Genomic DNA, 21,954 nt, shown 5'->3' with positions numbered 1-21,954 from the left:
AAAACTGGAAAATTTTCAGACCAAGTACCAGGCGAACAGAAGTCAGTAGAAGGTAACTGGCTTCCATGTTTTTTCACTGTGTCAAAAGCTGGATGCTATTAAACCGCAATAAATTTTAGTTTTCTGTTATCTTCAAAATTGTAGATTTGGGAGGTTTTCGCCCTTTTGCGGGGGCGGGGCTCATTTTTTAAATACACAGGTTTCATTGTGAGCATACAGCAGTCTGGTGCCAAAACTAGCCGACAAACAAGACGGACGGACGGACGGACGGACGGACGGACGGACAGACAGACATGGCTCAATCGACTCGGCTATTGATGCTGATCAAGAATATATATACTTTATGGGGTCGGAAACGTTTCCTACTGTGCGTTACATACAACCGTTATCCGCACAAATACAATATACCCTATTTACTCTTCGAGTACCGGGTATAATTCCCACTTCTGTTACATTGTGGAGCCCAGGGTGTAAATGATTCTAATATGATTATTGCCGATTTGTCCCAACCCCTGTCTCTGCAGCTGGACGCATGCCTCTATGCGACAATTGTTTAAGTGCACGAGCCGCGCCATAAATCAAAAGCATAAAACGAAAGCCAACTGCCATAAATGTGGCTAGAAGTGTTCTATGCTCGCTGCCATTGCCCACTCTCTCTCTTTCTCTCTCTCTCACTCTTTCTCTTCACATTTCCGGATGCGTGTGTACGTGCCAAGTGCGTTTATTATCAATTTTCACGCTCTTACAGCAGCTCCTTTCCCTCCTTACTTGGCGTGCAACAAGTAGAGCCGAGCGAGGACCTCAGCATCCATCCGCTTCGTGCCCCATACATCTGACTGGCGGATAAACGCATTGCGTATTATCCGACCCATCCGATTGGTAGACTTTGGCCACGCCCCGTTTATTCTTGCGCAGGACTCGTCTCCGGCTCGTGCATAATGATGGGGGTCCCTGTCTGACAAATGAAATAAATGGCATCAAGCGTATATATTCAATTAAATTTGTTCTTTTATTCGCATTATTTATCCCCTGTAATCCCCCTTAGTCGGGTCAAATATAAAGCTTAATAGTTGCGGATTTAAGTTGAGAAAGAATATAAAGAGAGTTAGTGAAATAGGATCCCCAAAGAACTCACTTTAACAGATTAACTTCACAATCTCCATTCTGTTGAATTATTTTCTGAACCTTTAATCAATCGATTCACAACTTTACTTTCACTGGCAGCCAGAGCCGAAGACCCCCTTTCCTTCTCTCCACGGCCGGCATTGTGAGTGCCTTTTTCATTTAACCGCAATAATATTTCAAAATATTTGAGGAATTTCTTAATGAAGTCGTGCTCATGCTTGGGCTAAGACAAATGCCAAAGGGGCAAGGCAAACCCAACTATGCGAAAGCAGCGGCCGAAGTCGAAGTCGGAGCTGGAGCTGCTGATGAAGATGAAGAAGATGATGCGGCACGTGTTGATATTCCAATTGAATGCCACCAAATATGCGGCACTCCATATACACCCACACGCACAGGAAACAACAACTTATCGTCATCTCATCGCAGTCTCATCCCTCTGCCTAGAAATGAAAAATATTTCCCTCTCATGCCATGGGTGACATTTGAACGTTGACTGGGGGACACACTCGTAAATTTAAATAGATTTCGCAAATGCTAATGACAGCTACAGCCTGTCCAGGGTGAGGTCGCTCCTGCTCTGCCTTTCAAACAAAAGGAAATTAAACATTTGCGGTCGAGTGAATTTTTCCCGTTTTGCGTCTGCTTTCAGCCTTTTTGGTTCTGTGATAAAACTTGACCACAAGCCAGAGATTGTCATCGGAATGACCCGCATATTGTGGAGTGTCCTACTAGCCACATTTGTCATCGTCTTAACCCCCAGCGAAGCCGAGTTAAGCTGTCATATGTGGCAAATTCAATTTGTCAGGCCTCACACTGAAAGAGACTTTTAGGCTTTTAGCCCTGACCAACTACTTCCTTGCCTCTGCTCAATTTGAAGTCCTCTCCACTGCCCGAAAGTATTACATTCCTGTATTTACTGTATTATTTAATGCCATCAGTCCTGGGTGATTTCTAGTCCATTAACTTTGAAGTTATTTGGGCGACGCCACTTTAACACTTCAATGGAACTCTCCACCTTTTCATGGCCCTATTGTTGATGCTTTTTTTCCTGGAAAAAGTTCCACACAAAAGAAAGTGTTCGGATATCGATTTTATGAGCGAGTTCTTCCGCATTAATATTGGGGTTTTGTGTTCACCGAAAGGAAACCAAAGAGGATTCATGGACTTCCAGTTGAATTGTCCCGCAATTAAAGCCGCAGTTATTAGCAAACACCATTGGCTGGCAAATAAATACCCTACCTAGCTGACACATTAAATAAAATATTAATTGCAAAAGCTCTTTGTATTTATATTTAAATAATCTACAAAGTAGCTCTAAGCAATCTGCAGACATTTCCATATCCCCAGTGATTTGGAGCTTGTTGAAGATGGGTTTCTTCAAGGTCTCTCCCCCACATCCCATTTGACCAGTTCAGTTCGGTTCAGCAGGCCAGGCCGACCTGTTTATATGTAAGTATGTTTGTGTTCATTGCCATTGACTCTTTCTTGCCTCGTTTCGCTTGGACGTTGCTCACTGCTGTGGATTCCAAGTTTTATATATCGACTTCTGTATGCAAATTCGAGCCCTAGACGTGATCGCAGAATTCGGCTCAGCTACGCAACCATCATCAATGACTATAAATATTTCCGAAGCCTGTCCTCTGCCTTTGGGGCCTGATTCGGCCGCGTTCTCCAAGTCAGTCGCGTGTCGTTTTCCAATCGCTGCGGTCCGTTCTGGTCCGGTGTGTTCTCTGTCTCTGTCAATCTCAACAAGCTCCTGATCCGGTTAGCTGCATTAATTGACAGCACCCGTAACGGATTAATCGTCGAGCCCTAAGTAAGTTGAATGATTGAAATTCATCTCGGTTATGCATCAGGTGTCTGTCTTGCTTGGCGGCATTAAGTGGGTATAATGTTCCCCCGCCCGGAAATTGGCCGAATCAAAGCAACAGCACGTTCGCCTTCGGGTGCTAGCCTGCGGGGCCGATGCCCTAAAAGTATGCAGCACACCTGTTACTCTTCGAACTAACAAGGGAGCACAAATTGTTAACCTCGCATCAAGCGCGGAAGCTGTCGAACAAAAGCGACTAAAGAAAACTGTGCGGAAGTTTGATAATGTTTGAATTTGTGAGATATTCCTGAGCATGCACCAAAAAGTGTCCTTTTAATATTGATCTTTAAGCTGGCATTGGCTTCGGAGACAAGTACTTTCCAAAAATTTGCCTTTCGTCTGACCCCCGCCCCTTTTCCAACCCCCTTGTGCGAGCGCGTTGCCACTTAACGCGAAAATCAATTAGGAATAATGCGTACGTGTGTACACATACATACATATGTACATATGTATGTGTGGGCCAAAAAGCGCCTCTGCATACTTCCAGTCGTAACGCAATTGACAGTGAAAACGGAAGCTCACACACAGCCAGAAACACCCAGAAATACATACTCACATATGTACATCCACACACAATGAAGGCAATTGAGCAGAAGCATTGCCGCTGGCAGTTTTCATCAATACTCGTAGTGGGAGTGGGAGTAGCAGTGATGGCAGGGAGAGCGATAATGAGAGGGACAGAGAAGGGCCAAACGGATAACGGGGATGGACTGCAACAGGCAGCGGCAGACAACAAGTGGCAGCGGCTTCCGACTGCGCTGCTTTTGCCGCTGTCTCTGCCTGTGCCTCTGCCTCTGCCAGTGCCTCTGCGTATGTCTCTGCTGGTTGTGCTGTTGCTGCTTCCTCGCATAGTCCTCGCATCCACAGCCGCATCCTGAACGCAGTCGTTCCCTGTCGTTGTCGGTATCGCCGTCGCCTCGTGCGCCGCTGGCGCTCGCCTTGGCTTTCAGTGCGAGATGAGATCTCGTGGCTGATGGACGTGCTCGATTACCACGTTTCCAGTGCAGCACCAGCGGCAGCGCCAGCGCCACACATTGATTCTGACACTTGTGGCACTTGCCTTATCATTTTGTGTTTGGTTGCCACGTAAAGTGTGGTTTAAAGTTTCAGTTTAAACATCAATTCAATTCAAACAAATGTGCGACTGAGATTGTGCGTAACCAAAACCCCCAAAAGCGGAAACCAACACCCACAAAAACATCAAAAAATATGTGAAAACTTGCAAGGGAAAAGGGTGTAAGTTCCAGTTGAAAGAGAGACGAACCCGTCAATAAGTTATATAGATATTTTTGTAATATAACAATAGTGAAAATTCTAGTTGAAGCAGAGACTCCAAGTTCCACTAGCGAATTCCATTTTGATTAATTTATTCAAACGGGTTTCATTAGCATATCTTGAGATGCTTCAATGTACCCTGGTAAATCCATCAAAATCGAAATTGAAATTAGAATTTTTAAGCGGCAACAAGCGCTGATAAAAGTATTGAATGTGCGGGTATTTATTTATCGATTTGAGTCGAGCCTGTTGGGCACACAAGATTATTTGCCTGGCTTGTTCGGCAAACATGGGAAAAAATCAAAGACAAATAATACATATTTATCTTTGTTTGCCTGCCACAAATAGCCGCCGTCTCATTGAGTAATTTGTGTGGATGGAATCCGATTTTTATTGACCTTATTTACCTTTCGGGAATCGTTTGCAGTTGCCAATATTTGGGATAAGTTTTGATGCTTTTCCTAGGGTTGGGAAAACATTATTAATAACTAATTGAGGGAGAGAGGGAAATAACATTTTTTATAGTATGTTTGATGCAAATAAATCTTTGTGCTCTGTGTAAGCTGCCCTTTGGGCCAAACAACTTGATATTCAGAAAATCAAACACTCCACACCGCTCAAAGGAAAGTCGCTCTGCTTTCCCCACAAGCATGCCACAAGTGGCCACCGAACATTGCAGGCGCAGGAAGTCTGTTGCAAGCTCTTGGTTTCCTTATTTACACAACTTACTTATAATTGCTTGATTCACCCACAGGAATACTCCAACAACGCAAAACTTCACCCGCCAAAAGACCGGCCAGACCAGCAATCATCATAGCAACATCCTCGAGTTTCCCTTGCAATAGAACCAGAAGCAGGACAGACATAAGTACCTCCCATCCGCCCCGCAACCAAAGCGAGGCAGACAAATCAGCAACAGTAGTCCCCAGGGAGAAGCCAGGCCAAAGAGGGAAAGCCAAAAGCCGTACATAAAAATAGCTCAGGTGAGTCCAGTCTCCACACAATAAGTATTATTAACATTGAAGCCAGATGAAGAGTTAGAGTCTGCAAAGGGACATCTTCTTAAATGATATTTAAGCTCTATTCCCTGTCAGAGTTCATTTTTTCATTCGTTTTCTATGTCAGCTAGCTCTCAGTCATCCGAGTGATCCAAACGTATGATCTATGCTCCCCAATTAGACACGTAGGAGGCAAAAATGATTGCCAGTTGGCATCGATTTGAACTAATTAGTTTAGAGGGGCTCATTTACACGGCTCCGCAATTTGCATGGATGCAGCGGCTACCGTTTCGCAATTAAAATTGCAATTACAGAACAATAAGTCGAATGGTTGTAATATGCGGGAAATAAAATGGAATTAAGAAGCAACTTGCAGCCTTCGATAACAGATTGAATCGAGAGAATGTAGAAGTAACCTGAGGCTAAGGCTCCAAGCAGAAGAAGGCAGACAAAGAGCTCTTATGGCTGTTGCCTCCAATGTCAAGCTCAAGTCCATGCTCACGCTCGGAACTGAGCTTCGTGTTAATTAATAAGAATCTGAAAAATGAGCACAATCTGAATAAAGTTGCGTGTCGATGCCAGTGGAGAAGGCGTGTGGCAAGTAGCCGCTAAATGTTGACCGTCGGCAGTTGAAAATGAATATTGTGCAATTAACAGAAGCTCCAAGCAACCTACAGCCCCCCTTCGAACAGCAACAATTATTTAAAATAAAAGCAGCGACAACAGCAATCAAAAGAAACAACTGCGACTGAGGCTGAGACTGAGAGAGCATAAATAATGAACGAAACAATCGCACTGCATCGCATCGCAACGGATCGCACGTGCAGGCAGGAGGCAGGCTGCTTCGTTATTGCTGCATTCTGTATACCCTATAACTCAGAGCGAACCTTATTAATAACTGTTTTAAATCTGATATTAGCCATGAGAAGAGTTGAGTCCTAGCTAAGGGAAATGGCTCTATAAATGAGAAAATGCTTAGTTCTTTTTTTATTTTATTTTAAACACATAAATATTTCCCTATAGTTTTGCATGTTTACCTCCAAACATTTGTGGATTTTCCTCTTGCTTTAATATAGTATTTTATTGTCATTACAAAGAACGGAAGCGGGTAGCACGCGACACAAAGTATCCATAATATGCATCAGCATCGTTGAAAATTGAATTGAATATAATTCTAATCAGATCGAAGCGCAAATTGCGAAATAGTCAAGCTCTGGATGCACAACTTAAACTGCGAGTTCTTTCTTCCATGCGAATGTAAAGTCGAAGTTTGTGTTGTGAGTCAACGAAATTTGCATAATTTTGTTTTGTTTTGAACGCTTTTTTGCCTTTGTTTGGATTTGATTTTCCCACAGCCGTCAAAAACCGAAATTGCATGCCAATTGCTAATTAATGATTATTAAAATGTATTTTACACACTTTTCATTGTGCATTCATTTCAAAAAAAAAGATTCCTTGGCAGAAAAACAGAGAACACACAGAAAAAAGCGAACGCTCAGTGAATTCTGTGTGCGGCAAATGACGAACACGAGCGATAAACTAACTAATGGCAAAGCCAGGGCAAATCTTTTTTTGTTTGTGCAAAAATGATTTCGTTTAATAAGCTTCTGGCAGCACGGCAAAGTTTTTAGTTTAAGCTGAGAGCGCCGACTTGTCGGTAGAGAACGCGGCACGAATGATCCATCAACACGAAGAAGAACGCGTGAGCAGGCAGAAAGTGAAAGTGCAATTAAGTGCTGATTCGATCAGATCAGAACTTCCTGGTTGCATCTTGACAGAGAACTACTGCCTTGACATTTGACTCATTGGGACAGAGTTCCCCGCCCCTTAATTGACATTTCTGTGCGCGTACCGAAGATCGTAAAGCAGTTCAATTTGAATAGCAGCTCCATAAATACTCAAGGCAGTTGTGGGAGCTCAGGCTCATAGTCTATCTCTTCTTCTTAAATATACAAAGTTCAAGCTGCGAGGTAAGATCAGATCCACCAGTTACGTGCCCAACTCTCAGCACATGCTATGCCATTCCCATTATTTAAGCGAATGATTGCATTTGATAGTAGTTGGAATTAATGCGTCAGCTTTGCTGTTCACATTTAATTTAGACAGATTGAATCAATTAAAATTACAAATTTAGTACCGCGCAGCACGCCCCCAAACGTGACACAGTGTCAGTATATTGTAATTCTAGTTCGCTTTTATTGAGTGATATGTTTCCTGCACCATTTATCAGGCACTTGCAATCGTTTTCCGAATTGATACACATGGTATCCAATGACAAACTTGACACTCGCTCTGAAGAGGACGTCAGAGACCAATCAATTGAAGAACTTGGACAGGTCCCATAAATACATATATTCCATTCTCAGTTGTGAAAGCAAATTAAGAAAATTATTCCATGAATGGCTCTGAGAAGTTACATCAACTTTGATTGCATATCGTATTCATTTCACCCTCAATTAGAAAACCTTTTTGGGCACTAATTGTTGGGTAATTCAATTTTTGAGTTGAAAACTTAAAGAAGTCGAACCAGAAGGGGCGCTATCTTTTGACGCTCTCTAAACGAATTATGGATTCAAATTCAATTTGCGCCCTGCGATAGGCAACGAAAGATGTTTCAATGACAAATGTCGCGCATACGCCATGTGCCACGACGACTGTCGACTGTGTGTGTGAATGCGTGTGTGTGTGGATGGGGAAGGCAATTAAATAAATATTTAAATTGTATATGATTCCATTAAATGCGGATTCTCGTGTGAAATCAACATTTTAATTCAAATCCCAAGATGTATAATTTATTTTTAATTAGCGAAATTCATTGAGGCATAAAGCGAGCGCAGCATTGCGAATGGGAATGGGAGTGGGATTGGTATTGGGTTTGAGGTTTCGGGGTGGGAATAAGAATGGGCACAGGGCTGGCGCGGAAGCGGGAGCGGAAGCGGGCGCTGTGTGAGAAGGAGCAGGCAAAAGCCGCTTATAATTTGATTGCATTTTAAAAGGCAATCCGCTTAGATCTAATCACAGTTGTTCCCTGTCCAACCCTTAGCAACTAGCGGCTAGCGACGCAATGCAATCATCGACTGATGCGGGCAATGGTGGACCAAGAAAACCCGCGCAGAGCACAGCACAGCAGCAGCAGCAGCAACAGTCGGAGATTAGCGCAGGAGCAGGAGCAGCAAGCGGCAGTGAGACCACCTCCTTCACCATAAGCGCCAACAATCAGGCGCAACCTCAGCAACAGCTTCCCGGTGGGAGCAACACACCCAGCAAAAATCCCTTCAAGCAACAGTTGGACAGCAATCAGCAGAATGGCAATATGGACACGGACTGCGGCATTCTCGGCGTTGGCAGGCAGCCCCCGGCACCGCCGCCGCCTACGTATCAGTCGCAGACGCACACGGCTGGCCGCCAACCGCCGCCGGATCAGTATCGCCAGGAGGATCCACGCGCTGCCGGGACCTGGTCCGCCGCCAAATCCTGGATGGTCAGCTGGCGCGGCTCCAACCGACTTGTCCTTGTCATCGTGGCCATAGCCCTGCTCCTCGACAACATGTTGCTGACCACAGTGGGTAAGTGCACCTGGGGGATGACTACTTAGCTGTCGGTTGGGGATTGGGTGGTTTTGATATATTTACCCCATGAATAAATCTTTTTCCCTGGAGCCCATTAGCATTTCATGACCATTTATCTCCTGTGGCTGGTTATCTTAGCAATGGAAGGCAATCGCTTGGAAATTGTCCATTCCTCCGAAGGGATGGGTGGGTGTGGAGTGCAGGAAGTGGAGTGGTGTGGCGTAGCGCCATTAAATTACCACAGAGCACCACTTAAGCTAATGAAGGTTTTCCTGCTGCACAGAAGCTGTCAATGCTCGTCCTCTTGTCGGCTCATCACTGTCAGTGAGTGCTGATGGCTGAGATTGCTAGGATCTACCAGCAACAGTTCTTGCCCCATCGTACATTGGAAGTCAATTAAGCGTCTGATCTTGCAACAAATCAAATCCCAGTGTATTCTCTGATTTTGCTAATTTTTCGTTGAAAATACTGCTGAGAAATCAAACCAGCCAGAGTCCGACCCAACTAGAGTGTCATGCCCAAGCCTGTCGACCACTAATCAATGTTGAAGTGCCAATCCTTCGTCATTAACAAAACCCCATGGCCAATGACCAATGGACCGAATCGAACGGGGCAGCTCCAAGTGGTCGACAGTCAATTAAATAGACACGCACAGGGAGAGCTGCGTTGGAACTGCAAACCGTCCTGCGTTTGACACTAAAACCCAACCACCAAGCAAACCACAGCCAGGGGGAAGCTCTCGTTCGACCGAGTGGATGCGAATGGAAATGGGAATGGGATGTGTCCGGGGCAAGTGCTTGTGTCAAGTGTCTGGACAAACACATGGACATTGAGTGGTAACGCAGTTGTCCGGCGGTGCTCCAGCCTGTGGCTGCGGCTGACAAATACAACAGGAGACACAAAAAAAATTAAACCCGAAAGGAGGGGACATTTTTCTTTGTGCTAAACGTTCATGAATTTAAATCAACAAGTTGGGGCCTGCGAGCCAGCCAGCCAGCCAGCCAGCCAGCCAGCCGAAGACAAATACACGTAGCGTTGGGAAAATAGCCGAGAACCAAAGTGGAAAACCACTCGAGCAACTTGTTGAGGCAGCGGAAGTGAAAGTCAAAGGAAAAAGCTGAAGCAAAACTATTAGCTCCAGCTCCAGCCCGAACTTCTTTCTCGTTTCCTTTCCAGCCACAGACTGATGGATGGGAAATGGGAGGTAAAAAGCAAAAGAAAGGGAATGTTCAGGGGGAAGAGGGCTTTTAGCTTTCGACTCGAGGCATTTCCACTTAAGTGCTTTCTCCCCTTCGCGCCCAGCACAAGGTGTTGATGCGAAAATAGCTGCGAATGAATACTTTTGATTATTTGATTCATTTGATCTATGTTCTGCCTCCCTCTGTGCTTGTTCATCCTCCCTGTAAGTTGTATCGTCTGCATCGCATAATATTCTCATAAATTAGATTTAGCCCAGGAGCATGTGGAGATTTATATGGGTCATAGATGCGCTGTTGTCTCGGTCCCTTATCCCTTATCCCTTATCCTTGCATATCCCCTTTGACTCCAAATTGAATATGCAATAAGGTTTTTGTTTTATTGAAAGAGATTGAATACTTAGCAGAAGAATGAGGGTTTGTGTGGGGCTACATTTGATAGCCTTAGGTTAGGGGTCGTTCGACCGGGTAATCAAATTAAATTACAAAGTTTAAGTAAGTTATTCAAATACTAAAGACGTTCGTTGCTGCAAATATTGAGAGAGAGTGAGATCAAGTAGAGTTACCAAAGGGTAGATGCAGGACTTGTTCCTTAAATGTAGCCTTAAATGTTAGTAATACTTATTGAAAATAGCTTAGAGATACACTTTAGTCGTATATTTGTTGAAGCAGGCTGCTCGTTGCCAAACAGAACTTTCGCATCATGGCATCGCCTGCTGGTTGGTGACGTCCACAGCCTCCAGTTTCTCCAGGCAGGCACCTGCTCGTCGAGTGGGCGTGGTGCTCAGCGAACGGGCGGCCTTCGTTGAGTCACCGGGCCGCAGTTGATCGAAGCCGCCGGAGCCGTCCTTGGTGAGGGACGCGCTGCGGGAGAAGGGCAGATAGGCGTTCAGCTGCCGCTCCAGCACATCCTTGTTGATGCTCGTCTCCCAGATCTGCCTCTGGATGATGCTGCTGTAGCGCGCCTCGAAGCTGTGCTGGTGTCGCAGGTTCTCGGGTCCGGGGCGTCCGCCTTTGGTGCGCTCCTGGCCGCCGCTGGGCGTGGGGGTGGCCGGCTTGAAGGGGCTGCCCACGGATGATGAGTCCTCGTCGGACACAGACATAGCTGCACACTAATAGCGGAAAATTAAAATGCGCCGCGGAAAACTTTGCTTGTTAGCAATGGAGGACAGAACTCGCAGGACTCTCGCGGTGAGCACCTGCCGCGCTTGCTGCAGAAACGCGAATAAGTCACGGCAGGCATTTGGCTCGTCTATAAGTCCATAAGTTGCCTTGTTATGTGTGTAATCCATATATTGTTGCGCATTTTCTTTGCCACACGGGGGAGAAGTCAACCGTCGCGGGCGGGACTCCGCCTCAAAGTTCCAAAGTTCCAAAGTTCCGACTTGCCTGCAAAGTAATTGCTCTTGCTTCCCTTTGTCTTTGGTTCGCCTTGAAGCGAAAGAACTTTTCTTTTTGGCCTTTTGCATTTGGCTAAGGGCTGGGGCTCGCACTCCCCACAAATTCCGCCAGCCAGGACTGGAGGCAAAGGTCACAATCGTGCGGCTTTTTCGCTGTCATTTTTGCCTTCATGCCAGACGCAATGACTCATTGGGGCAAAAATGCTCAGCCAACACCCCCAACCACCCCCGTATCGATATTGGAAGGGAATCGGAATACTGACGCGTCAGCCATAAAAAGAAACCAACGATGACGATGACGACGACGACGACAACTTGCCACGTGTGGCATTCAGCCAGTTGCAGGTGTCGCTGGAAGGGAAGTTTCCCTTGCAATACGGGCTGACAGTTGATGCCCTATTATCCCTTCATTTGATGGATTTGTAATGCTCATAATTAGCTTAAAGCGAATACTGCACAGGCAAGGCCAAGGAAAAGTCTTCAGTTATAACTCTCTTGTTGCTGATTTCTGGCAATACAAATATGGGAATATCTTAACTAACAGTGCAGATTATTAAGCGTATTTCAAGTCTTATCTTTATAGAAAAGAATCCAAAATTTCACTCACTTTAAATGCCAAATCGGCTCAATTTTCTATAAATAATTCCACACAAAACTTTATTCCACTAACGAAAATTCTTCCATGGCATTTTCATTAAAAAAACTTTATGCAAAACTTTATTTCATTATTTACCATGCAACATTCTGCACAATTACACTGATTACCCGCCTTACACCCCACCCACTCGGGATCGTGCCCCTTAAGCCACAAAAGCAAGTCAAAATCAACAATGAAGTCGGAAGCCAAAAATCAAAACAAAAGAAATTGGGCGTGGCACAGGGCGAAGAGTAATCCAAAAATAAACGAGAGCAGAATCAAAAACCAAACAAAAGACACAACAAAAAGTTTCAATGGCAACGAAACAAAAAACGCAAATCAATAAAATACACAACAAAAAAAGGTTGTAGAATATTAATAGGTACAAGAAATAATAAAAATACCCTACCCAAATGCGGGTACACTGACTTTGAGGACTTTGCCTTAACCAAAGCAGAGAAAACATTGAAAGGTTTCGAGAGATTTAGCAGCTAGAATGTCCGCAGTTCGTTGGGGTTCTACTACGAATATTTACACAAACAACAGTTAAGCCATTTGTTGCGGGTTGTTTTAATAATAGCATGTTAATAGGCCCTGCTCTATCTCTGAGGCGTGGCACTTGTGGGGCTCTATAAATGTAACGCTTGTTGCCTTCCGTGGCACACATTTGGCACAAGTTTCGCACAGCAAAAAGCTGCGGTATGGGACGCACTTTGAGTTTAACGCTCCTTGACTTGAGTGCCGATGAACGTTGGATGGCTGTGTGGTAGGGAAAACTCAGCCCAATATATGCAAACATGCTACTTCCGTGTAGCCCTAAATCTCGATATGTAACATACACTTTATTCAATGTTTATTAATTACAACGCAGCACTGATTGAATGTGTTACCATTTGCCAGCTACAGCTGGCACAATTCACTGAAACTGACGCTCAGTGCATCCTCGCCAGAGCCAGCACCTGCGCCTCCAGCAGGCGGTGCCAGTAGCCCCTTCTTGGGCAGGCTGGGCATGAAGATGTGCAGCTGCTTGCGGCTGTCCAGGCTGACGGAGGAGCCCAAGCCGTTGGCCAGTGCCCCGCGACTGCTGTGCGGCGGGGTGCGCGTCTCATCGGAGTGCGGGGGAGAAGCGGCAGCTCCACTGTACAACCGGGCGGATGCCAACTGTCCGGCCAAGCGTCTCGTGGCACTGGCACTGCTGCTCAATGCACAGAGATCAATGTTCCGGGCCGGTCGATTGAGGCGCACTGGGATGCCCTCCTTGTTGAAGATGATGGTGATGGGCTTGGCATTGGCATTGGCATTGGCATTGGCGGAAGCCGAGGAGCACGACACCACTGTGTGGGTGGACTGGCTGGTCTGCTGCGGTTTTGGGATGGGTTTTCTTGCCATCGAGCGCTGGTGGCTGCCGCTCCCTGCCGCCGTCGCCATTCGCTTGAGGCTCACGGCACGGTGGTGGATGCGCTGGCTCCTCTGGTTGGCCCTGGCCACCTGGGCACTGCTGGACACTGGCTGGCTGGGAACCACCTCTTTCACGATGTCCGTCCTCCCAGCCAGGTCCAGCCAGTGGAGCACTCGCTCGGCCAGCCGCTCCTCGGGATTGTTCGCCGTCACGGTGGTTGCGCTGGGATCCTGCAGTGAGCTGCGTCGCGACTGATGCTCCGGCAGGTGGTGGTCCAGGTGGTAGGTCTTGCCTCTGCTCAGCAGCCAGGCGCGCCTCTTGGCCTGACGACTGTTCTGCCTTTGCTCTCTGCTGCCCAGGGCCGAGCCAGAGTTGCCATTCATTCTGCCGCCCAAAGAGGGGAAGGATTGTTGCTGCTGCAGGGTCAGCTTGGTGGCATCCAGCAGCAGATACTCGTCCAGCAGATCGATACTTTCCTCCGCCGACTGATCGTACTCCTCGCAGGATGGGCTCTGCTGATAGTTCCCTATGGAATGGAAGTTCCATCAGTCACAGCCCGTTTGGGGGTTGATTTGCTTCAACTTACCTTTCGGTCGAAGCGTCTTCTGGCGCTTCCAACGCTGCCTCTGGCGCGGCTCGTAGTCGAGGATGAAGTGCCGCCTGCCTATCGCCTCCTGCCACACGGAGCGCACAAACAGCGGCCTGCTGGCCGACTCCCAAATGGGACGCATTTCCTGCTTCAGTCTCTTCCTCTCCCTTTCTGAGTAATTAAATGATTTGCATATTAATGGATCCAACAACGAACTTGAAGCTTATCGTTTTGTCACTGCTTAGGTCCCAGTGCGGTTCGGGGTCTGGCCTCTTCCTTGTCGCCAGCCGATGACTGGCTGCCTCGCCAGTTGTTGCCTCACTGCCGCCGCTGTTTGGCTTGACGACGACTCCGCCGCCGCCGCCGTCACCATCATCGCCAGCGCAGCAAATGTCGCCCTGCATATCGATGTATCTGTGACCCGTGACCTGTGGATGTGCGGCCACAGGGATGGGCAAGCAATGTCCCTGTCCCTGTCCCTGCAGTTTGTCACTTGTAATCGTGAGATTTGTAACTCTTAAACTAATTAACAGCAGACAGATAAGTTTGAATTATCATCAAAGGAATTGGAGTTGTCCTCCTGCAGCTGTTTTATGAATTTATTCCTTGGTCGTTCCATGGAAGATCGAACTCTTAACATACTCCAGTTGTAACAGTCACACTTTCTGCTGATCAAACAAACAGTGATTTGGTTACTCGATTACCAAGTCTCGTAGCCCTGGCCAGCGCCAGTCACTGTTTGTTTTGCCTGGCTGCATGGCTGACAGACTGCCAGAGTCGCTTTCCTTTTGGCTTTGCGGTTTAAGTGTCTTCGACACGCGAAATGCAACCAGAGCAGCGGCAGTCCCCCATCTAGCCAAACCCCAAACCCAAACCCAATACCAATGCCATGCCCAGCCCTTGTCTCGATGTGCTGCACGTGCTCTTCCTGAAGGATTATTTGTTTGTGTGTCAAACATGGGTCTTATGGGAGCGTTTAATGAGTTGTTGGGGACTTGATACCTACGAAATTACTAGGCAACAATTTTCTTTTTGTCGCATAAAATTGGTTGGCTAATCGTTTGGATGTTGTGGCATTCCAAGCGGTTAACCCCAATTAGGCGAATCGCAGGAAATTTGCATACATTTCCGCTTGCATGTCAGGGCAGGGGCTGCCTCCTCCCACCACCCAAAAGGGCTTCCTTTTTGGCAAAGCTGCCAAATGGCATGCCCGATGACATGGCCGACATATGTGACAGTTGAATGTGGTTGACACGAGGCATCAAAAGTTGCTTTCGGGTCAGGTCAGGCGAGATTTCCACTTTCGCTTGAGCTCATTGGCAGACCCCGGGGCACGAGGCAGCACGAGCCAGTGGCACGGGGGCATGCTCATATGCATATGAAGGAAAAGTTTGACTAAGTAGCTAAGCCCAGGAAACAACATAAACAACATAAAGGCCCAAATGAATGGCATGCCTCCAGGCCACACAGCCCATGTGGTGGCACACGTTCGTTGTCAGTGGGATAACCACGAGTCCCTGTCCACGTGCAAACAAATTACCTCAACAGTACTTCAAGCAACTTTCCACACACACTCAACGGGGCAACTCAATTGAAAAGTAGCCCAGCAGTGGCCCCTGCCATTGCCATCGGCCATGGCCGACCTCGGCCTAGCCTTTGGCAGGAAATGCAATTACGGGTACGAGCAAGAGTACCGGGGGGGGGTAGGGTACGCTCTGAGTCTATGTCTGAGTGATGCAGTCGTTTTACGGGTGTTGATAATAAATATAAACTGAGTCGAAACATGCAACAAACAAATTGAATTTGCCCTGCAACGCAAGAGCGTGGGCATGGGCCACCACACCGACTGGGGATCCCCTTTTTGGAGAGTCAATTAAAGGCAGCGTCGTCGTCTTGGGGTTGGCCCATCGTATGCACAAAGTGTACGTTCCACACTGTACTCTGTTGGCCTTCCTCTCTTTTGTTGCCGCTTGCCGGTTGCAACTCAATTAGGCGGAGGCAATCTCTTGCGCTGGCAAAGCAATTATAAAACTTTTAGCACCAAATGCAATTAAAGAGCGGCCAGAGACTCGCTTTCGGCAACAGCCAGCGCCATCAAGCGGCGGCCGCTTAGACTAATTGTGCGAAGATTCTTTTTTTTTGCTGCTGTGTTTCCTATTTTAATTACACCTTTCGTAACGCACCGCATCGTGCTCTAAACAGTGCCCATCATACCCGAGTTCCTGTACGACATACGACATCCGGATGCTCCGCTCGACAGCTATGCCCGCACCCCACTCACCTTCCACACCCCAGCACCGCCGACTCCGTGTCCGTGCAACAAGGATGGCAGCGAGGCGGCACCCCTTGAGATCTCCACCATGAGTCCGGAGGGTAAGTTGGGTGCAGCGAAGGCAGTCTGTCTAATTGGCAACGCGCTAAAAATGTGATTTATGCCACAGAGAACGAGACCTACTACCGTGAGCTGGAGGAGCGCCACAACGAACTCGTGGGAGAGACCGTCGAGGTTGGGCTGCTGTTCGCCTCGAAGGCCTTCGTCCAGCTGCTGGTTAATCCGATTGTGGGACCCCTTACGCACCGGTAAGTTAACGAGTTGCTCACACCCGCAGGTGTACAGTGGTGACTGTGCTCCTCTACACCTCTCCAACTCCCTCTTGCAGCATTGGCTACAGCATTCCGATGTTCGCTGGCTTCGTCATAATGTTTCTCTCCACGATAAGTGAGTTGGCTAGGGAAAAGAAGTTGCCACAGCTAAGTTTTCCACTCTCTCTCTCCCTCTCCGTAGTCTTTGCTTTTGGTCGCTCCTATTTGGTGCTGTTTGTGGCCCGAGCTCTGCAGGGAATCGGCTCATCCTGTTCCTCGGTGTCGGGCATGGGCATGTTGGCAGATCGCTTCACCGACGACAAGGAGCGCGGCAACGCCATGGGCATTGCCTTGGGCGGACTGGCTCTGGGCGTGCTCATTGGTCCACCGTTTGGCGGTGTCATGTACGAGTTTGTGGGTAAGTCAGCTCCATTCCTGATACTGGCCGCACTGGCGCTGGGCGATGGCCTGCTGCAGCTGTTCATGCTGCAGCCCTCGGTGCAGAAATGCGAGTCCGAGCCCCCGTCCCTGAAGTCGCTGGTCAGTGATCCGTACATTCTGATTGCCGCTGGGGCGATCACCTTTGCCAATATGGGCATTGCCATGCTGGAACCTTCGCTGCCCCTGTGGATGGTCGACAACATGGGAGCCACCCGCTGGGAGCAGGGCGTCGCCTTTCTGCCGGCCTCCATTAGCTATCTGATTGGCACGAATCTCTTCGGACCGCTGGGACACAAGATTGGACGCTGGTTTGCCGCCTGCCTCGGCCTGGTTATCATTGGAGCTTGCCTGATCTTTGTGAGTGCTTCGTAAACCCAAGTCTGAAGTGGCCTGAAGCTCATTGAGAACCTTTGCAGATACCCATGGCCACTTCTATTACACATCTGATTATTCCGAATGCCGGTCTCGGCTTTGCCATTGGCATGGTCGACTCTTCGATGATGCCGGAGCTGGGCTACCTGGTGGACATCCGCCACTCGGCCGTCTATGGCAGCGTCTATGCCTTGGGTGACGTCGCCTTCTGCGTGGGCTTTGCCGTGGGTCCTGCCCTGTCCGGCTCCCTGGTGAAGAGCATCGGTTTCGAGTGGATGCTCTTCGGCATTGCCATTCTCTGCTTCATGTACGCCCCGCTCCTGACTTTCCTCAAGAATCCACCGACCAGCGATGAGAAAAAGGTACGTATGGCCAGGGAAGCAGCAGCAGCGGCAGCGGCAGCGGCAGCGGCTGCCGATACGGAACTGGCCAATGCCGGCGGCAATTCGATTCCCCAGCTGACGGCATCCTGTCCGGCCATTATGCATGGCACGGCCGAGCTGGGCAAGTCGAATGATGCATACGAGAGCGAGAGGCTCTAGCTGCCCTTTTATTGCTTTTCCAATCGATTTAGTTTTTGTATTATTAGTAATTATCATTGTTATTTGTACGATTTAAGTTCTTCTTAGTTTGATTGTAATAAAACTTTTAATTTGTATTCATTTTATCGTCGCTGGAGCTTTATTTTACTGCAAATTTTGTTAGAGAGCTCGCAAATAATAATCTCCCACTCTCCCACTCGGTTCCTTTGCAGTCATTGATCTACGGACGCGATCGGGAACAGGTACGTTATGTCACCTATCAGAACTACGACGAAGACGAATAAATGACGAATCGAATCCTTGAGATGATTACAAATAAACTCCAACGCAATGTCGCCAAAAGAGTGACCAAAAATACAACAAAAAAAGTGTGAAAGAAGATGAAAAATTGGTAAAAAGAAAAAGCAAAACAAAAAAAAGGAAACACAACCAACAATATCAGATATATCATATGCAATTTCAAAGGAAATCGTTATTATTGTTCAATGTTACGAGTGTTAAATAACCCCTCCGCTATTATCATATCGAAACGAAACCTAAACTCCCATAGAACCACAGCTGCAGATCCAACAACAAACAAGTCGCACACGTTAATGACAAGCACAGCACAAACATTTAAATACAATAATCAGAGCAGTTATAGTATGGATAGAGAGAGCTCTATTGATGAGTAGGAGTGGGCACGATGTTCGGCGAAGACGGGTAACTTTTAGTTCGAATGGATACTAGAAGCGGAAGATCCGAGCATCTTCAATGTGGCAATCTTAAGAGCCCTACTATGTACCGAAGGCAATTCAATGACCCAATTTGGTATTTCATAATTGGAACTATTGACTAACCAAATTATTTATGTCACTACAAAGTACAGTCGCCGCATCGACCGCACCAACAGATGATGCATGCAACTGTATGTAAAGTTTACTGAGCTTTTTAGGAGAGCTTTTCTAGCGCAAAACTCTACTCCCAGTATAGAAGGTTTTATTGCTGTGCCAAAGAGCAGGCGCCTGCAATTGCATTGATTTAATGGACTGGGAATATCTAGGAACTAGGCAAAAAGCAAACACAAACTGTAGGGGGAACTTGCACTTTTTTACATACATTTTTTCTGCATTTTTGCTGACATTTAAAACAAAGTGAGCTTAAGACGAGTGCCGCATCTGGGATATATTTGATTATGTTTATGGGTGGGTTCAACATCAGATCGACTCTGAAACAAATTCCTTTTACGAAAGCACCTGCCTGAGGGTCAGGGTTCCAGAATTGTCCCGATGTTGATCCTACCCATGCTTAGACTCTCCCTCCTCTACATACGCATCCGACGCGAGTTGCTATCCGCATAGACATTGATATTGACATTCAAGGAGTGCACGGAGCTGTCGTCCCCCTGTAGCAGCCGACTGCTGCTCAGCCGTGGAGCCACACCCGGAATGGGTGAATGATTTCGCAGCCGCACTTGGTTAATGGAGAACTCCAGATCCCCGTCTCGGGGACGCGACGTGGTTATCCTAATGGGCATATTATTGAGCCGAGTGAGAATGGGGGAGTCGGAGTTCAGCTGCTTCTGCTCGTTCAACTCTGTGGTCGATGGCCGATGGCTCCCATTGGTGCTCACCGACACATGGACATTGCCGTTCGATGTGCCCGAACTGCTCCGCTCTAGACTTCTGGAAGGGCTGACAAGAGGAGCTCTACTGAACATGGGAACAGCAGGAGCTGGACTGTACTTGGGTTCCGCAGGAGCTGGAGTGTACTTGGGAACAGTACGAGCCGAAGTGTACATGGGGATAGGAGAAGCAGCAGTGAACGTGGAGGCGCGAGGAGGCGCGGTCGTAGCTGTGGGCTTCTTTTGGCCCCGCAGCGATGGCAGATACTTGTTGCAGCTCTGCAGAGGCTGAGGCCGCTTACAGGCAGCGGCAGGCGGACGGTCACAGAAGTGTACCATGCCGGGCAGACGATCGTCGGAGGTGCGCCTGTACAGATGGGAGCTCATCATCACGGGATTATGGGCGGGTATGGGCATCGGCATCGGCATCGGCACTTCCCGCCGCTTCTGCTCTGCCCGTCGCTGGAGTTCCTGGTACTCATGGTACTCCTTGCGTCGCTGAGACTCCCTCTCCACCTCCAGTTCGAGGAGCCGCTCGTAGTCCCGTTGCCTCTCCTGCTGGCGCAGATTCTCGCGCTCCCTCTCCCGCTGCCCGGCGCGTTCTCGCTCCATCTTCAGCTCCAGCTCCCGCTCCGTAACCCGTTGCTTGGCAGCCTGCTCCGCGCTTATCCTGGGCTTCTTTCCGGCCACACTGAACTTGGACAATCGCTTGTCTATGCCAAAGCTGACCGAGGATCGGCTGGCACTGCTTGAGCTCTGTTGTCTTGTCGGTTGCTTTGCCCTGTCCGTGTTGTTCAGCAGGCAGCTGTCCGTCTCAATCTTGATTCTCAAATTGTTGTCCGCCTCCGATTGCGAGTCCTGGGCCGCCATGTTAGTGTTTATCTCGCAGCCACTGCAGCCGCTTCTCTTGGGCAGCAGCTGGATGCTGGAGCTGCTGCTACCAGCAACCGACTGATGCCAACTCCCTTCCCTCTTCTCAAATGTTGCCCTAGAGGCGCTCATGGACGCTGCATTAGTGCTGCAGCGCCGATAGAGAGACGTGGCGCTCTGTCCCCGATCCATTGCCTGATAGTCGCCGCGGTTGCAGCAGCTCTTTAGCAGCGGAGAATCCGTCGAGACATTATGCTGCAACTGGGAGTCGCGCAGGCACCTGCGGCGCCTGTTCTCCGCAAATGAAGCGCTGTCCTGCTGCACCAACCTGGCGCTCGGAGGCGCCGGAGCACACTCGGGATCGCTGGAAAACTTGGCATTCCGATAGTAAGTCTCGAACTGCGGCGCTCGGCTAGGGCTCGACTGTGGCTGTGGCTCGGGCCGCTGGTAGTGCTGTACTGGGTAGACGGGTCGCTCGGCATAGCGAAATTTGTACGACTGAATTTTGAATGGATCGCCGTGAAAGATGTCGGTTTGGGGTCGGATCGGATACGGATGCGGTCCCTCTGTGGCGAAATGAAAGATCTTTGTTAATGCACTCTTTCGGCTGGGACGTGGAGGCGGCCTTACGCATTGCATGACTCATTGTGTGCTAGTAATTTTGTGCTCTCCGAGGACGTTGTGCCAAAGGGATTGGGAATATTGCATTCCAATCATGAAAATGAATTTTTTGCTAGTGTTAAAACAACTCCAAAGTGAAACTAATTCGTTGATTTGACAACGAACACCCAGGGCACCCTTCCCCTCACTTTGTGCCACCTCCTAGGCGCCCCAGTTCCATTGAAACTCTCAGGCAATACGGCGTGGCATTTGACAGGCTTTATCGGGGCACTCGATGACGACGAGTCCCGACCTTCTTTAACTAAATCAATTTAAAATTTAAAGTTGTTAAAGATAGTTATCGGAATGTAGTTGAATATATCTCCCAGTATCCCATACATAAACTATTAAATATATTCTAAACACACCCTTGTAAAATTGTTGCCCACTTGGCACACACACACAAGTTATCTGACACATTAAGGGAACTACTTATAGGCTTGTGGTGCAAACTGTACTAGGAATTCACTTCCATAGCATTACCATAAATAGGCTAAGTTCAAACACAAAGAAATAGCGAAATGCGTGCACAATTTTGTGATTTTTCTTTCTGTTTGCATTTTATTATTTAGAATTGAATTTACAAGTGGGGAATGAAATCGCTAAGGTGAGTTGCTCAAGAAGAACCTACATTCCTAGTATCTATTTATAGAGTGTCCATCCAACAATTCCCACCCAAGTTTTAAAGTGTTTCCCTCATGCGTATTACCGATTTCGTTCCCCGACTTGCACGGATCAACTTGGATCAATCGGATACTGCCGCAGGACACTTGAATGGCTGCAAGTGTCCTCAAGTGTTGTGATCACCTGAAAAGGATCATGTAA

The 21,954-nt window shown here is 47.8% G+C and overlaps 4 protein-coding genes across 7 annotated transcripts; 1 reads left to right on the top strand and 3 right to left on the bottom strand.

Moving 5' to 3' along the window:
• The first annotated feature begins 2,922 nt into the window (after positions 1-2,922).
• LOC117890824 (synaptic vesicular amine transporter) lies at positions 2,923-18,526 on the top strand. 4 transcript variants are annotated; one of them, XM_034795901.1, is made up of 9 exons: positions 3,895-4,231; positions 5,025-5,253; positions 8,312-8,834; positions 16,261-16,431; positions 16,500-16,638; positions 16,719-16,777; positions 16,844-17,439; positions 17,499-17,816; positions 18,209-18,526. In XM_034795901.1, exons 3-9 carry the CDS (start codon positions 8,333-8,335, stop codon positions 18,278-18,280), a joined length of 1,857 nt encoding a protein of 618 aa, XP_034651792.1. In that variant the 5' UTR covers positions 3,895-4,231; positions 5,025-5,253; positions 8,312-8,332; the 3' UTR covers positions 18,281-18,526. The 4 variants fall into 4 exon arrangements, with proteins under 4 accessions (XP_034651789.1, XP_034651790.1, XP_034651792.1 ...); XM_034795898.1 differs by lacking the exons at positions 3,895-4,231; positions 18,209-18,526 and adding an exon at positions 2,923-2,941 and having other exon boundaries at positions 17,499-17,996; XM_034795899.1 differs by lacking the exon at positions 18,209-18,526 and having other exon boundaries at positions 3,893-4,231; positions 17,499-18,114.
• On the bottom strand, positions 10,680-11,244 carry LOC117890833. The gene has a single exon (XM_034795916.1). The coding sequence runs from the start codon at positions 11,134-11,136 to the stop codon at positions 10,735-10,737; it is 402 nt and encodes a 133-aa protein (XP_034651807.1). The 5' UTR covers positions 11,137-11,244; the 3' UTR covers positions 10,680-10,734.
• On the bottom strand, positions 12,929-14,460 carry LOC117890830. Its single transcript, XM_034795912.1, has 2 exons — positions 14,056-14,460; positions 12,929-13,995 (listed from the first exon to the last, which is right to left on the bottom strand). Exons 1-2 carry the CDS (start codon positions 14,198-14,200, stop codon positions 12,971-12,973), a joined length of 1,170 nt encoding a protein of 389 aa, XP_034651803.1. The 5' UTR covers positions 14,201-14,460; the 3' UTR covers positions 12,929-12,970.
• Positions 18,527-19,138: 612 nt separating the features above from the next.
• LOC117890825 lies at positions 19,139-21,256 on the bottom strand. Its single transcript, XM_034795902.1, has 2 exons — positions 21,100-21,256; positions 19,139-21,035 (listed from the first exon to the last, which is right to left on the bottom strand). The coding sequence occupies exons 1-2, from the start codon at positions 21,113-21,115 to the stop codon at positions 19,300-19,302; spliced, it is 1,752 nt and encodes a 583-aa protein (XP_034651793.1). The 5' UTR covers positions 21,116-21,256; the 3' UTR covers positions 19,139-19,299.
• Between the last annotated feature and the right edge of the window lie 698 nt (positions 21,257-21,954).

The sequence above is a fragment of the Drosophila subobscura genome, chromosome E, assembly GCF_008121235.1.
Source record: "Drosophila subobscura isolate 14011-0131.10 chromosome E, UCBerk_Dsub_1.0, whole genome shotgun sequence".
Taxonomy (NCBI): domain Eukaryota; kingdom Metazoa; phylum Arthropoda; class Insecta; order Diptera; family Drosophilidae; genus Drosophila; species Drosophila subobscura.
Note: the sequence above shows the minus strand (reverse complement) of the source record. Positions and strands in the feature narration are given on the sequence as shown.